The sequence below is a fragment of the Apium graveolens genome, unplaced genomic scaffold (genome assembly GCF_009905375.1).
Source record: "Apium graveolens cultivar Ventura unplaced genomic scaffold, ASM990537v1 ctg8964, whole genome shotgun sequence".
Taxonomy (NCBI): Eukaryota; Viridiplantae; Streptophyta; class Magnoliopsida; order Apiales; family Apiaceae; genus Apium; species Apium graveolens.
Window position 1 is genome coordinate 33,944 of NW_027421616.1, and position 17,245 is coordinate 51,188.

Genomic DNA, 17,245 nt, shown 5'->3' on the forward strand with positions numbered 1-17,245 from the left:
CGGGCTGGGTTTTACCCAGACCATTATTTAATAGGCCATAGTTGCCTGAGTACTTTATGTTGGTTGGGTCTATGCAGTTGGGTATAGATACACACTATTCTGACTGATCAGCAGGTTATAGTGCATATGTTGGTTCTTGTTTCCAGTCTTGTTCATTTGGTACTCGCCAGCATTGGCAAATTACTATCCTATACAGATTCAGATGGTTGTTTCAACCAGCAGCTTATTGGTTCACATGTTTCTCTCTTATACTATATATATTGTTGCAGGCTTGTTGAGCAATTTTGGCCCATCCCCTTTTATTGTTATTCCTATTGTTTTACAGTTAAGGTAGAGAATGAAACCCATCAGGACCCGCATAGTCAAGAAGCGAGTCAAGCAGCGGGACCCTCTTATACCAAGAGTGTTCCTTCCCATTCCCGAAGAGAGCTTTGAATTGCCAGATCAGGTGTAGCAGGAAAGTAATGTTGGGTTGAATAAAAGTCTTGTGTAGTTTGAATAAAAGTTGTATGGTGAGATTGTAGATAGAATAAAGTTTTGTAACAAAGAGAGTTCTTGAGACAGGTTTTATTTATTTGGGTTTGTAATAAAGTGTAGTATGTGGTTCTTGTTTTCAACTCAGACCTTAAAAGATCCTGAGTAGTATTAGTTCGGGGTAATTATTATATTTATATTCCGCTTGTACAGGTTTAGTTGGTAATTGTTGTTAATAATGCCCCAAATCTATACCCCGGATTTGGATGGTGTTATACTTCTGATGCAAAATCTCAATTTGACATGACTATGCAATCCAACATCGTGATCATGTCATCATATCTTTAGTAGAGTGATCATGTCTTTACTCTTCTCACGTCTCATTATTTCCTTGATATGCTCCAAAAATTCTCATACATTTGTCTCCTCCACTTCGAACAAACTCGGTCTCAATTAGTTATCATCTAGAATAATAATTGCGACGACTTGTTCTATATATCGCCATGGTGGTACTTTTAAAGGGAAAGACTTTGATGGAACTTTGTACTTCACATTCTCGTCTAACATAACTTTTAAGTATAATGGTATCACGGAAACCAGTTCGAACCAACCATGATAAAACTTTTTTAGCACAAATTTGAAATCGCCATCACAAGACTAATGTGTTGTAGCAAGAGACAATGTTATTCATATGATGACTTTAAAACAACTTTATTCCCAAAAGGATATAAGACATACTCCATGTTATTATTTTTGAAGTCTATTGTCTTACCCTAAATTTTGTGACACCAATTCAAATCAAACTGATATGGCGTATTGATTACTAACTCATATGAATTCACGTGAAAATTATAAAAAAACTGCAACATTCTTGTAATTCAAACTAGCAATTAGTCACATAATTTTCACTTAAGGTAGTGACAACTAATAGCTTACTCCAAATAATATTATTTGATGTGACATAAATTTGTAGAGGCAACTTGATTTTATTAACCATATACCTCAAATTAAATTTATCATGATATTTCTAAACTTACCACAATCTCAAAAAATTGGGGACACACCTTACATAATGACTGAATTAAGTTTTAATGTTGCAAATCATAAACCTTTCCATAATTGTTCAAGGATTGATTATGCACGTCTTCAACATGTAGGTAATCATTCTCCTCATCTTCATATACACATCGAAACTCACTTTGTTGTTTTCTTCTTCATCCCCATCCTTGTTGTATTCTTTAATCACATCAATTTCATTACAATCTATAGGCATACAATTTTCAAAATCCAGTGTCCCACACACTTCTCCAACTATCTCTGAACCTTTCAAATCTTTGAAAGAATTTTTCCGCAATTACATAACCAAGCTATTTTCTATCTTCCATATCAAACAAGCCACCCGATTTTTTTGTTGAGCACATTCATCGAACATATTTTAAGGATTATTGGGTTCATATTATTCAACTAAATCATCTTCTTCCTTGCGCTTCATATATCTTGCAATCATAATCCTCCGGTAAAAACATCTTCAACATCAACAGTTTCATCTATCGCCATATTTTGATCGGTTCTTTCTTTTACCTTTTCTTCTGCAAACCAGTTTATCCCACCAAATCACAGCAACACTCTTTAACCTGATAGTTGCCATCTTCACCAGTTTGATCACAGGTAAACCCATAACATCAAAGAATCTATCAACATCAATATGCCAATTCAGGAACTCATCAACTCCTAGAGACCCATAGAATAATGGTATAACAGCCTATATAATATAATTATCATTAAGCCGACAACCAATATTTGACTCCAAGTCAGTATTCTCACCAACATGGTATTTCCTGCTTCGAGGGACTCGATTTCGATCAAATTTCTCATCGCTACGGTGCTTGTTTTTGTTATTCCTTTTGAATGTCAATGTATCGACTCGATCTGCGAAAACCATCAGAGCCACGGTTAAAGCCGTTGTAGCCTCTCAAAGAACTTATTTGATAATTGTTTCTCCCACAGTGAATCAGGTAAAGAAGGGAAAGGAAAAAGCTTGCTTTGATGCAACTGACGCAGAACGAAAGCATAGAAAAAGCAAGCGTTAATCATCGCATGAACTCTTTCACGAGAAATCCTTAAGCACCTTGAATCCACAAGGCAATCCTTGAATCTACAACGGTTTCTTGAACCCATTAGAAAGATAAGAGAAAAACTCCTAGAATTTTAATTTCAATAAAAGATTATTAATATATTCAGTACAAGAAAACGTTAAATAGACATCACACATTAGATATCAGTTACTAATGCCACTAATGTTAAAAGATGTAATAACATCACCCCGCGTTAATCTAATGTCTTTGTTGTTTGAAGACATCAATTCTTTATTAAATGATTTTTAAAATTGGCTAAAAAAATTTAACGAGCGCCCACTTCAGTTTATTTCCCCTTAATCAAAATTGTGGAAATTTTCCCTCTTTGATACCAATTATTTCCCCCACACTCTCTCTCTCTTCTCTCTCTCTCTCTCTCATCTCTCTCCGTCTCTCACTTCAATAAATCACTTGAACAACCACTCACCTCTACTCTACTTACCACAACCTGCACTCACTTATGTTCCACTCCCCTCCGCCATGTTCAACTCTATTCGATTTGTCAAAACTCGTCTCACTCACTCGATTCGTTCGAGTAGATACTCAATTCGATTTGTTCGAATCAGTATGCGGGTAAGATAAAAACTTCATGTGTAAAATTGGATTATTAGTTCAATTAAGTTTTAAATTGGGGATTTTTTAAACTGAGAACCCTAATTTCTTTAATCTTTTTTTCTTACTTTTAGTTGGAGATTTGTTTGACTTGATTGAGGATTTGGTTGCCATGGTGGGAAGGAAGGAGATGAGACTCACAATTGGTAGTATTTAAACATATTGTGGGACATAGCATGGGTACAGTGTCCACTACAACAAAGATAACTAAATTCCATCCCTCCCCCCTCTCTCTCTTTCTCTCTCTCTCTTCCTTCATACGCAGAACGCCATCACCTCCACCACCATTAATGGTGGCTTCGTCAGTTCTCCGATTGCTTACAACACACACGCACACACTCGACCTAACCCGAACCCACACACAGACTCACACACCCGAAACACACACACACACAATTCGCACAGCACACACAATCACCATAACATCTCTCACACACCATAACACACACACAATTTGTAACAAAACTCGTTGTCAGTGGTGATGGGTTATGGCGTCGGTCGAAGCAGGGGAGGGTTGTGGTATTTGTGAGTTCCAGTGTGTGTTACGCATGTTTCATGTGTCAGTTTTGTGTGTGTGAGTAAAGCGTGTGTTTGTGTGGGTCGATTACGTTAAACCAACAGTCGAGATCCCCTCCAGAGCTATGATAATACATTATTGCAGGTTTACTTCAACCATAGTGTCTTGAACCTCCTTCTAGAACTACTTGCAACCCTAAGTATTGTTAGCAAAGTCAAGTGGTAATGGCGGTGTTGTAGCAGCGGAGGGGGGAGAGAGGAGAGAGAGAGAGAGAGAGAGAGAGAGAAGGTAGGGAGATAGAAAGGTAGGGAGAAGCAAAACGGAGGGTGAAATGGTGAGATATGGAGTTGCCGGAATTTTTTCCAGGTGGTGGCCGGCGGTTGCACGGTTGATGGGTGTGGGTGGTTCTATTTTTTTTGAAACATTTTATGTTAAAATCGACCGATTTTGGTGTAATTTATTCAGGGGCGGGAGATTCAAATTTCACAAAATTTTGAATTTCAAATTTTAAATTTTATAAAAATGACCAAAGATTCGTCGATTTTATATAAATTCCCGCAAAACTTAAAATCCACCCTCTTAAAAGCCACCAACATGCTTCGGTCGATTTTATACTAAAATCTACCGGATATGGTCTATTATAGCTAAATTCCACCAATATTTGGTGGTGGATTTTAGTAATTTTGTTGTAGTGGTCCTTTTATTTTGTTGTATTTTAATCTTTGTTTTATCATATAATCCAAACTGATACTTATTGCTTAATTTAGGAAGTAATGTATATTATATATTCAAGGTATGCTACAATAGTGATATGTTTTTAATGTCAAGCGAGGACAATAGACTACTGAAAAACACAGCAAGCTCTCTTCCGACATTCACTACTAGAAATATGGGATCAGCCATCGATTCTGAACCGATATTAAAAAAATACTGAACCGATGTCTTCACGTGTGATGTTAAATGTCATCAGCCTTTGACATCGGTTCACAGCCGATGTCTATTACAGTGCTATACATCGGTTTTAAGAATAATTCTGATGTCTTTGCAACAAATTTCAGCTTATATTACAGTATTTCTAGGTGAATATGAGTATATTATGGGGTAATTATCCATTAAAACATGAAACCTACAAGCTCTAAAAAATATTTTTTTTAAATCTTTCGAACAAACCGATGTGAAAGTCTAGATTAGACATCAGTTATGTTGTCTGACCGATGTGAAATGGTCCATCAGACATCGGGTACTTTTATCAACCGATGTAAAATACTGGGTTAGACTTCGGTTTCGTTCGTTTTGTGATGTTAAATCCTTTTGTTTAATATCAGTGTTTTTTTTAACCGATGTTTAATCTTTAATATTATAAAATTTAAGACATCAGCTATTGAAAATTCGATGTTATTTGGCTTAAAATACATTGATTTTTTTACAGAACCGATGTCAAATGACTATTTGACATTGGTTTTTGTAGTTCTTTTTCTGTTAATATTGTTTCACCTGATGTCTTTTGTTCATTTTAACATCGGTTTTAAATTACCATTCTGATATGTTAATGTACTGTAAATTGCATATGCCATCCTGGTACTATTAATAGCCCAGGGAACCAATTGCATTTTCAACCAAAAAAATACCAACAATATGCAATACATCCAACCAAATTTGTAAAAACATAGAGGTATACATTGATACCAAATTTACTAACATTCATTCCAACAAGAGCTCAATTCGGACATTACTTTCCAAGTCTAAAATAAACATCCCAACTAAAAATAATAAAACTCAAATTCCAAAGTTATTACATCCAACATTCTAAACATATTTGACTAGTTAATATGTACCACCAGATAGTATCTGGAGGTAGTATCTGGAGGTAGACATCATCTGGAGGAAGATTCCTATAATACCAGATCCAACAGTAAAGTGAGAAGTGATACAGTAGGAAATTCCACTGGGAAAGTACTTACATTGGCATCAGCTGAAGAACTTGGAGGCTCCCTACTAGGGACGGATGGAGTTTGTTTATATGAAGAAGATCCACTCGGACATAAAACAGTTGACTGGGAAGGCTTTGATTCCCCTCGAGATGTCATGCCGTAGTGAGTTGGGAGTAGATGAATCCTATCTATTAAAAAATGTCTGTGTCTAAAGCACAACAAAATTAGAGCTAAGCTTTCAGTTCTCAATATTGAACTTGTATTGATTCAGTGCAGGGCAAGCTCAGACTTTTATACAAACTCTAGGCCATGAAATGAAGGAACTAACAAAATGTAAAAATGCTGAAACATTATCAAAGGATAGACAGTGAATATATCATACAACATTGTAAGTTATATATATAGCGCCATCTTAATAAAAGAACATTCATGTGGGGGTACAAGGTACCTATTTAACCTATTTACACTTCATGCATGACTCTGTAAAATTATATCAATCTCAATAGTAAACATGCACAAAGATCGTGTAGAGCATTGATAAAGTCTGGGAATTACAAGATGTATAACATTACAGGAAAGCATCCTATAAATCTGATTAACAAATTAACTATACTTTCAGTCTTTTACCCTTTTATCAAGATTGTCTACATAAGTTTGTTGTTCAATTTCTCAATCAAAAGCTTTTTCTCCTCTTCTGGCAGAGAATTGAATATGAAGACCGACTTGTCACCAATATCATCCTTTAGTGGCAAACAAAATCTGTAAGAAATGGCATAAAATCTATTTTTTAAGAACATCTGGAATAAATGAAGGATTTACCTTAATTGGCTGAGTGAACATCCGTCCAGCAAACACCACAAAGAGCGCCATCCACAGACCAAGTAAAGTAGTCTTAAGTCCATCATCCATTAGACCTGTCTGTATTTCCAAAATAACCCATAGTCAGCATAGGAAGCATAGATGGTGCAATAATTTACCATCTCAGACTTCAAAAATAGATACATATTTTGTCTATTATGCATCAGAACTAAATACATTCTTCATTTATGATAGACAAATAAATGGTGTTTATAATAATATCATGTGATTACTCCAAGATGATCGAGGATTAGCAAAAGCACCATATAGGTTAAAAGGATAACTTGTTTACAAAGAACACATTGCAATTGAGCATCTCAAAGTCCGAAGAGAGGAAAAACTTTTCCAATTCACACCTTAAATAATGAAGTACTGAGTTTAATGAAAACATTAGCAATTTCATTAGTTCAAATCAAACAGCAATCATAACTGAATACAACTGAAAATCTCAATGAATTTAAGGAGGTTTTATTTGTGTTAATTATAAGAAACTGCTTGTGGTTCTGTTTTCTGTTACATGAGAGGTCTGGAATTACTCTAGCAGATAGGTCAAGGTTTTTGATCAAATTCCTATCAAAGTTTCCAAACTAATAAGCGTCAGTGTACAACTTCAACAAAGTAAATACTCATTATTTTAACAAATGTTCAAGAAATGGAAAGGTTAGTTGGGTACGGAAAATTACCAAGTGCCCTAAAAGAACTGCAGGAACTACAAATGTAAGAACTCCAGCTTCCAACTTCCCATAGCAAAGCCCTGGTCCATTAATAAAAGGAATCGGTATATCATTTGACATGATAAATTAACATTGGAGACACCTAAACTAATATAGCCCCTGCACATTATACTAATTCTAAAGATCGCTCTTGATAATCATTATCTGAAACACTCAACCTGGCACCTGGTATAGAGCTGAATATTATTTAAGAAACAACAGTAAAAACTGTGTTCATTTTTCATTTCAAGCTTCGTTAATAAATAACTGACCTCTATAGATATTATATTCAATAGTTGAGGAAAAAGTAGCCATCCATTTCATTTGTAGAAAAGAATCATACACCAATCATTATTTTAAATATAAATATCAGAAATTACGAATCAAGCACACAACAAAGAATGAGCAAATTACCTTCCTTAAAGACAAGCCCCGTGAATGCAGCAAAGAGTGGACCAATAAGCCAGACAACAGTTGGGTGGTTGACTACATATTGTACCAAATTCTGACCAGCTGGTTCAGCAAGGGTGAAACTGGTTGCTATCGATCCTAAAACACCAAGGCCCCATAATAGTTGAAGAGTGCGCTTAATCTCAGTTACATAGATGTGGATCAAAAGTAAGGATAGTCCTAACCCAACAGCACCAAGTGCATAGAAGAAATCAAAATTTGGTTTGATCAGATCTGTGAGGAAGGAATAGTCAGGCGGGAAAGCCGTGGAAGCGGCAAAGACAAAGGAGGTAGCAGCAGTCACCAAGCCTGATCTATATAAGATAACCTGCAGAGTATGGAAAAGGTTGAACAAGGAATACCTACTAATGCGTAACACTTCTTTTTTTTATAAAAAAATGGATCGACAGGCTTACAGCCTAGCGAACACCCATCTTGTCTTGATAACAAGAGGTTAAGGGTTAAGACCTCAGTGGGGGCAGGAGTGTGCATATTTAAATTCATGCATATGACTATTTTTTAATGGACAAAGATCTATAATGGCATCATAGTTTTTCGAAGTACCAAACCAGCCAATGTATATGCACAAGGAAAACGATAAGGAATGGCATAATAACAGCGACATGAGCAATTCAATGTTTGGAAAATTTCCATATTATTTTTTGACCGTCAGCCCTTTCAATTTCCCCAAGAACAACTTATTTCCCGAACCCGATAGATTTCGATACTTAAAACAGCAAATAATTTTACGAGATCACCGTATGTAATAGGCAATGACACCAGAACATAAAAGTCATCCTCTTGGTAAAGATGGGTACACTTGCAAAGTTTGCTGAATATAAACACAACAATTACCATTGATGTAGGAAGATGATGACGCAAGAGCTCATTACGGAATTGAGGCCCAATGTGAGTATACATCTCCAGCATGGTAAGGATGCAGTTATTGAATAAAAATCAAAAAGTCATCCACAAACCATAGTAATTTAGAATGCCAAGTCCAAATATCCAATGGATTGTTTAAGTTGAAAAAGGCAACAACTATTTCAACATGTTACCGAACATAAAAGAAATGTCAAATTTGTTACATCTAACTTCAAAATGGCTGAAATCGTAAACGGTGTTATAACATCAAGTTAAAAGCTAAAAAATAAACAACTGGCCACAAAGAACTGCCATGACATACCCACCATCACAAAATTCATCACAGATTTTGCAAAATCTGAATAGTAACGCAAGAGAAACTATGTACCTTATTATGCTGTCTACCTCCAGATACTAGCTCCAACCTCCAGATACTAGCTCAATTTCAAGTTTAATTTGCTCTAATTTGAAGCTCCAAATCTTGAATTAAAATTGGGGCTAAAATTAGGGTTTCGGAGAAAAGAGAGAAGAGACGGTTAACAGAGACTAAGGTAAGAAGAGAGAAGAAAGGTAAGAAGACTAAGAGAGAAGGAGGGGAGAGACGAGAGAGGCGAGGGTCGGGGAGAGATGAGAGGGTCGCGGGAGGTTTTTTGGAAAAGGGGGGAAAATATGTTTAGTGAATTTTTTGTTAAAATTAAAGGGGGAAGTGAACTGAAAAGCGGGGGGGAGTTAAGTAATTTTTATTTTTTTTAAAAGGCCATAGACAACGGTTAACAAAATGAACCGATGTCAAAGTTAAAAACATATTTGTGGCCTTTTTAATTTCTGAAGATAGACAACGGCTACTAAGTGAAACCGATGTCAATATGCGTATTCAACATCGCTTTTTACAAAACCGATGTTAAACTGTATTTTAACATCGGGTGCATTACATGCCGATGTCTAAGGACCGATGTCGTATCTACTATTTCTAGTAGTGATTGCGCCCGCAACTGATGCCTCATACCTAAGAATGTTGGTTCTTCTCAGACGCTGCTTCTTTTCAATTTTATAAATATTTTATTGAAACATGAATAAGGATGTCTTGCTCGTGCTAAAACTTTTTAGGCCTAATTTTGAAATCTAAACATACTTTTAATATTAACTTTTAAATATCGATTTTTCAAAAAAACTGTAAAATATCAACGTTTACTCAAGTACTCAACATATATTATATGTATGAGTTTTTGTAGTATATATTATTTTTTTGGTTTTATGTGTTGAGTATCCATGTTCATTTATATCTTTGTTTTTCTCCTACAAATGTTTTAAATGCCTGCCCTACTATGTAGGATAAAAATTTCTGTAGTGTTTTAGAATTCGATTTGAAAGTTTTAGTTAAGTTCTATGAGTAAGTTTGTAATGAAAATAATATTAATAATTATGAAATATGATATTTAATTATTTTGTTGTGTTAATTATTTATATAACATAAATTATATATTGATTAGTGACACAAAATCATACTAATAAAAATTATGTGTTGTAGTAGATTTTTGGCAGAAACTTAGCAGAATGTACCGGGAAGTTACTGCATTTGACAAATATGGGTTACAGTTAAATTTGACTTCCTACGGTCAATTTTATATTTTTTACTGCTTTCGGTCAAATTTATAAATTTGACGAAATTCGGTCAAATTTGCTTTACGTTATGCGGCAAATTCACAATTTTTCAAATTTTAAATTTTTTAGCGGCACAATTCAAAAAAATTCAAATTTTAGGCGCCAATTTAAAAAAAATTCAAATTTCAAATTTTTCAAACATTTGGTCAAATTCAATCGGTCAATTTTAGGCAGTCAAATTTGATCGGTCAAATTTATGTTAAATTGATGCCGATTTTGCTAAATTTGACCAGCCTAAAAAAAGACCGACACAATTCGGTCAAATTTAACAAATATGACACCTCGGTGTGTCAAATTTAGCAAAATATGACCGAAAATTTTCGGTCAAATTTAGCCGTTTTTGTTGTAGTGCTAGCACACAGGTCCTGCGAGGGATTTTTGTTTATTTGGTACTCTAGACACATTGGCCCTACGAGGGATTATTTAGTTTATTTGGTCTTCTAGTCACATTGACCCGTCGAGGGATTGGTTTAGTTTATTTGGTATCTAGGAATACTGGCTCCTCGCGGAATGGGTTTTGTTTTTTTATGCTTTAGGCATATTGGCCCTTCAAGGGATTGCTTCAGTTTATTTGGTGCTCAAGGCACATTGGTCATTCGTGGGAATGGTTTAGTTATTTAATGCTCTAAGAGCATTGGTTTAGTTTATGGGATACTCTAGGCATACTCGCCCTTCGCGAGATTTGATTAGATTTGAATATAGTTTGACTTTGGATACACTTTTTATTTTGTTGAGGATTGGATACAGTTTATTGACTTTGATTTATTTATTTGGAGTTTTTTTGGATTGGTTATTGTATTTGATTTTAAATTGGATATAGTTTTGATGGTTTCGTATTTGTTTTATTTTTAAGTTGTTTTGGTTATTGGATAACATGGATGATTCTTTTCTCTGGCTAACTGGATTTCTAATTAATTCTGATTTCAGTTTAGCTACACTTGGATTGCTCTGTTTTCTTTAGTGTTGTTGCATTTTTGAAGATTTCTTTTATGTTTGTTTGCTTTAGATTCTCTTGGGAGCTTTTTGTTATTTGGATTCGTGACTCTATTTTGGATTCGCTTGGATACTCTTATTTTCTCTATTGTAGTTTAAATCTTGGTTGCTGAGTTTTGAATTATTTGTTATGTGGCTCTGTTTTTTGTTTGGGAACCTCTTAATTCACGATCATGAGTTTGAGGTTGAATGTTAAATTATGTAATATTATTATAATTGGATAGTATTATTAATATAATAGTTTTTTGTTAGAATGTTTTTTTATTATTTATTTGGTTGTTTGCTATATAACCCCCTCTTTCATCGTAATCGTTGTTTTTGGGGGAGTGATGTAAAAGATGCGCAATACTAAATTTTATTTAGGATAGTTAATTTCACTTTGCATCTCTTTGATTTTAACATCATGCGGCTTGGCTTAAGAACTTTAATTACATTCTCTATGCATCCCTTAGGTTTCTATATCCTTAACCACTCGTGGACCGATTTTCTGTTAATTTTAACCGTTAAGTAACACTTGATTAAGGGTAAAACAGAGATAAAACATTTTTTATTCCTATTCAATCGTTACTCTACGATCAAAATTGACTATAAATTGGCTAAAAGATGGTTATCGTAAGAGTATATAAAGCTAAAAGATACATATATTACATAAGTTATTAACCCAATTTGTGTTAAACTGAAATGAAGGAACGCAAAGTAAAATTAATATGGAAATGCATATAATGATAATGTAATTAATGTAAAACTTGACTTTGACAATTATTTTCTTGAATATTTGTGAACAAACTCTAGTTGTCCTTGCTGTAAAAGTTGTACACAGTGCTTCAGCAGATTAACAAATATTTTAATTTATAAAAAAGGAAATTTTAAAAATTATATTTTAACTAGCCATCTAAATCTATACGGGTATATAACTGAATATGCAACAGATATATTCGCATGATTCACATAAATTCACAATATTTAATATTCTAATATATTGAGACTCATATAATGGTGGTGGTCTTCAAGCTACAGGCTAGAAAGTCAGCTTCATATATATGTATCGCAACTGTTAAAAAAGAGGAAAAAACCAGTTGAAAGTGTTCCCTATATTGCTTAATAATCCCCCGGGCCACAGCCACACTACTGAACTTTAACCATACCACGCTTAGTATATATATAGTCAAACGTAACAACTAACACACAGCAAGCAGATGAATGCATGCAAGTTGATGAACATAATATTCCTCTAAGATTGTTAACAATATCCATGGAAATCGCTAATTAACCCACAAATCACTCGTTGTCTTCTGCATGCTATAGGGAATTAGACTACATATACATAAAAAATTAAACTCTCCACCCCCACACAGTTTGCGGTTTGGCTGTATAAGCTGGTACTATTGTAAAAAATATATATATAAACATTATTTAAGGAAGGGATAAATAATCAGATTTTGCAATTAGCTCTTGAAAATGAATCTATACAGTGCTACTAAAGAATGTTTTATTTATACAACAACAACAGAGAGACTGAGAGAGATCAATATTAATTCATGGTTACACGTGATGTTTGCTGTTCATGAAAATTCAGGAACACCTTGTTTAAGTGAAATAGGTTCGTTTTTTAAAGGAGCTGATATTGAACATGAAAATTAGTTTCAATGATCATAAATGAGCTGTGTCGAGCATTTTGTTTGTTGGCTCACAATGCTAGTTAAACTCTAAATAACTTTGAGATCGAGCGGCTCGAACTCAGCTAACTCAACTAGGCTTGTATAATATTTATCTAGATTCCCTACGGCAAAACAGAATAAAACTGACCACACATTGTAGAAATTTAGGTGGGACGTAAGCAACCATCTTTTGGTCAATTAAGAGGGTTAAACTGGATCAAATGTTATAACCAACCAGGCTTAAACCCATCACATAAAGTGGATGGTTTTAGCTTTTTAACAGACCGATTTGCCATAAAACCACCAATTCCGGCCGTTTAAACTGTTTTTAGTAGTGATTACAAAATAAAATTATTATTAATCACTTTAATGTTTTCACTAGTACATTTTTTTCATCATTTATTAATAATTTATAATTTTTTATATTTATAAATTAACACTTAGTTTTTTTTATAAAGAACTATCAAACATTTTTTATCACGATAAAAAGAACTATCAAACGTATTGTTATCACCATTCTTGATATTTTTAAAAGTGCCATCAAATTAAACTTGTAATTTACAATAATTATATTATACATATATAAAAAATTAAAAAAATTATAAAATTTGACATAAATAATTTAAAAGTTAACTTACGATTTCTAAAGTGTCTCAATAATTTAAAATAATATTGGATATGTTCTCAAAACTCGACTTAAAAATCAAAATGATATGACTATAAGAAAAATGTAGAGTATGAGTGTGTATTGGTTATAAAATAAATACTATTATTTGATCTCGATGTTACGTGTAAAATATAAAAGATACTATTTTAAGGTTAGTCGAGTAAAAATATGTATGAACTATTAATGTAAAACTTGACTTTCACTACAAAAAAATGGGTAAGTACAACCGGATGAAAATTGGTTGTATTTAATTAAATAGAACCGTTTCCGGTTGTATTTAACTAAATACAACGGTTTTGAGAAGTACTGATTAAAATACTAATTGACTGTTAAAATAGCAAACCAAATATATTCTAATCTTCAAATAATTTTTTAAAAAAAAATCGGAAAGTACTAAATACAACCGAACACAATCATATTAGATAAAAACAACCGAATTTATTTGAAATTATAATTTTCATAAAGGCGGGAAATTTTCACCCACTTTTGCAACTAAATTTTTTTTAAATGCAGAAAATTTTCCGCAATATTTTAAGGTTACTCTAATCTACAGTTCCATAATATTTTTTAAAAAAAATCTTATTTTGTATAAAAATTTAAACATAATATTTAGTTTAAAAGAAAAAAATATTAAAATAATTTATGGAATTATATTTTATGGGAGCATAATTAAAATGTGTGTCGAACACTGTCCCCCAATGTAAAAAAATGGAGGGCCGAAGGGAGTACAATTTAATATTTTTATTATCATCGTATATTATTTAAGATGTTTAATTCGTAATTAAAATAAAATGCATCTGTAAAATATGAATGAATAAATTATATTAAAATGTTATTTAATTGATTGAAAAGGTAGAGTACTGAAAATATTAAGTGTGTTATTCTGAAATAATTTAAATAGAGTGATAATTTATGTTGAACTAAAAAAAGATAATATAATTAAATAAGTTTCATGAAAATCGAATCCAAAACTCGAAAACTTGAAAACTCAATAATAAACCTAATAGGCTCGAAAGATTGGTAAGCTCGAAAACTCGTTAAAAACTCAATAAGCTCGAAAACTCGATAAAAAACTTGCGAACAACTCGAACTCGACTCATTTATTTTACTGGTCGAGTTGGAACATAAATTGCAGGTTCATTTTTGGGCTCGACTCGATTAAGTTAAAGCTCGAACTCGAATATGATAAGCACCCTCGACTCGACTTTAATTACGCCCCTATCCTTGGTGAGAGATTATTTGTTCTCTCCTTTATTTTAAGTGTTGATTTTGATTTCGTGATGAAATTTTCTATTAGATTGCAATTATAGTTGATCGCTTAAACGATAATTATAATCCTATTTGATAACCCGTATGAAATACGGGTCTGAGATTAAAAATATCAAATTAGTATTTGTAGAGGATTGTAGCTCAAACTCGTGTGAAATACAGATCTAAATTAAAATATTAGATATTAAATTGATACTTGTAAAAAAAAATTGAACATGATCAAAATGTATAAAAATAATAACTATTAAATTAAGTAGTTAAAAATAATCCAATGAAGGTGTGGTTATGAAATTTTAAAATTGTTAGATTTAAAAATTATTATAAATTTAGAAAAATACTTACTTATTTGAGGAGAATCGATATGGATGAAGCCTCCTTTGCAACATCTAAAGCCTCATTTGCAACAAATTAAAATTCGAAAGTCCTTTGCGACTCTTAAGCCTCTTTAAGCTAGGGTTCAACCTAATTGGGATTTGAACTAATTGCAAGATTAAGAATATATGGTTTTATTTTGGGCGTTTAAATTTAGGGTTCTTTATTGAGAGTTTTTGAAAATTTAAATGGGAAAGTATGGTGAGGGAGTGTGAGGAGCGGGGAAAATAATATGTCTAAAATAGGGGAAAAATAAAAATGGTAAAATTTGAAGTAAGAAGGGAAAGTGGGGAAAAGAGATTTACATCTTTTTTTGTTTTTTAAAGAAAGTACTTATGACATCTATTACAAATTGAACTAGTTTACTAAGCCGCGATTCTAGCAGCCTTCTATAAATATATTTTATCTTATTTTTGTATTTTTTTCGATATTCGTCCTTTCGAAATTATCAATAATAAATAAATGTAATAGATTAAGAAGTTTGAAAAGCATTTCTCTCGTTAAACATATCGCTCTTTCATTATTCACAAATTTAATATCAAAACTATATTATTTATTTATCTCGTTAAACATAATAATTTTTTCATTATTCACTAGTACAGACTGGACTTTTAGCGTCGGTCAAAACAGCACTAAGGCGTCGGTCAAGTGGCGAAGTAAGTGTGGGGGACGCTATATGTATGGATCTACAGCGTCGGTTAAACAAGCGACACACAAACATTAATTGCGTCGGTTAAGAGACACATGTCGTAGGGTCATCAACCGACGCTATAGGTTGACTTATGGCATCGGGTTATATATATAACGAAGCTATTTATTGCCTTCATACACGTCGGTTGGACAAAATGTCGACGCTCTTGGTTTGATGAATTGCATCGATCAGCTTAAATGCCGACGTTGTTGGTTCTCACCTGTTGCGTCTGTTCACTAATATGTCGATGCATCAGTTGTTCATGATATACGTCGTGTTATTTAAACGACGAGCTATTGCTTCTCACCAAATGCATCAGTTAGCAGAAATGTCAACGCACTTGTTCTTAGTAGCGTGGTCGCAATAATGCCGACGCTTTTTGTCACAAAAAATTTAATTTTTTCCCTGTTTTCTATTGATTTTAAATATTTTCTATAAACTTGTTTCATTATACAATTAATAATATCCCAAAAATACAGTATAACGGAAAATTAAATTGTACAACTTAAAATTATATTACAATAAATTTAGAAAATTTTGCAATGGCACTTGAAAGAAAAGTATATATTTAATTACAAATACCATCCACTCTTCTATTATGGTTCCCTTACATATAAAATAACACATACTTCAAAATCTTCAAGTCCCCTTTTTCTTTCTGCAAATCGAGATCACAAAACTACATCTTGTCTTTTAACACGAACATGAGATGCTTTTAAATGCTTGACCATCTGTCCTCATTTTTCTCTGAAATTTTCAAAAAATATTAAATTCACAATCATGCAAATTATAACCAACACAAAGGTTATATTTCAATTAAATGTTTGAAATAGCAAGGTAAAATATGGTTTATGCTTCTTTACACATATTGTAAACAAATAAAATCAACCAACACATCCAATTATAAAATGGTTATATGCTTTACCAAGTACTTATAGCACAAATAGAGGATCTAAAAGTTTCAAAAAATTACTTGTTACAAACATTCTAAAGTAAAAAATTGTGCCCAAAGCTCTCGTATATCTTTAATTTCCTTTTGGTATAGTTCCTTGAACCAGGACCCTTCAAAATATATATGAAAGATAAAGTATTAAAAAAATCTTACTGATCAATATTTGTAAAATAATGTTGAGATTATTTTTCTTACCACTTTCCAATTTGTGGTGAAATTTTTTAAGAAAGCATGATTATGTCGTGCATGTACCTCATAACGAAAAAACCACACTCCGTGCTCCTTCTTGTTGAGGACACTACGCATAAAGCAACATCATTTTTCAAGTCTGTATAAATAAGCAAAAAAAAGATCAAACATGTAAACAAGTAATACCTGAACCTCAGAATGATGTCAGAGAAATCTTTTCTATATTCATTAATCCACC

At 32.9% G+C, this 17,245-nt stretch overlaps 1 protein-coding gene across 1 annotated transcript; it reads right to left on the reverse strand.

The window, feature by feature from the left end:
- Nucleotides 1-6,218: 6,218 nt before the first annotated feature.
- On the reverse strand, nt 6,219-8,620 carry LOC141705506 (uncharacterized). The gene is made up of 5 exons (XM_074508428.1): nt 8,441-8,620; nt 7,655-8,018; nt 7,211-7,281; nt 6,489-6,587; nt 6,219-6,409 (listed from the first exon to the last, which is right to left on the reverse strand). The coding sequence occupies exons 1-5, from the start codon at nt 8,618-8,620 to the stop codon at nt 6,314-6,316; spliced, it is 810 nt and encodes a 269-aa protein (XP_074364529.1). The 3' UTR covers nt 6,219-6,313.
- Nucleotides 8,621-17,245: the final 8,625 nt, after the last annotated feature.

What these genes read in the sequence shown, in the direction of transcription:
- LOC141705506 (XM_074508428.1), bottom strand. Translation starts at nt 8,620, where the DNA reads ATGCTGGAGATGTATACTCACATTGGGCCTCAATTCCGTAATGAGCTC. An exon ending in CTATTACATACGGTGATCTC is followed by an intron (nt 8,019 to 8,440) that starts GTAAAATTATTT and finishes CATACTCTGCAG; the next exon opens with GTTATCTTATATAGATCAGG. An exon ending in CAGTTCTTTTAGGGCACTTG is followed by an intron (nt 6,588 to 7,210) that starts GTAATTTTCCGT and finishes TTGGAAATACAG; the next exon opens with ACAGGTCTAATGGATGATGG.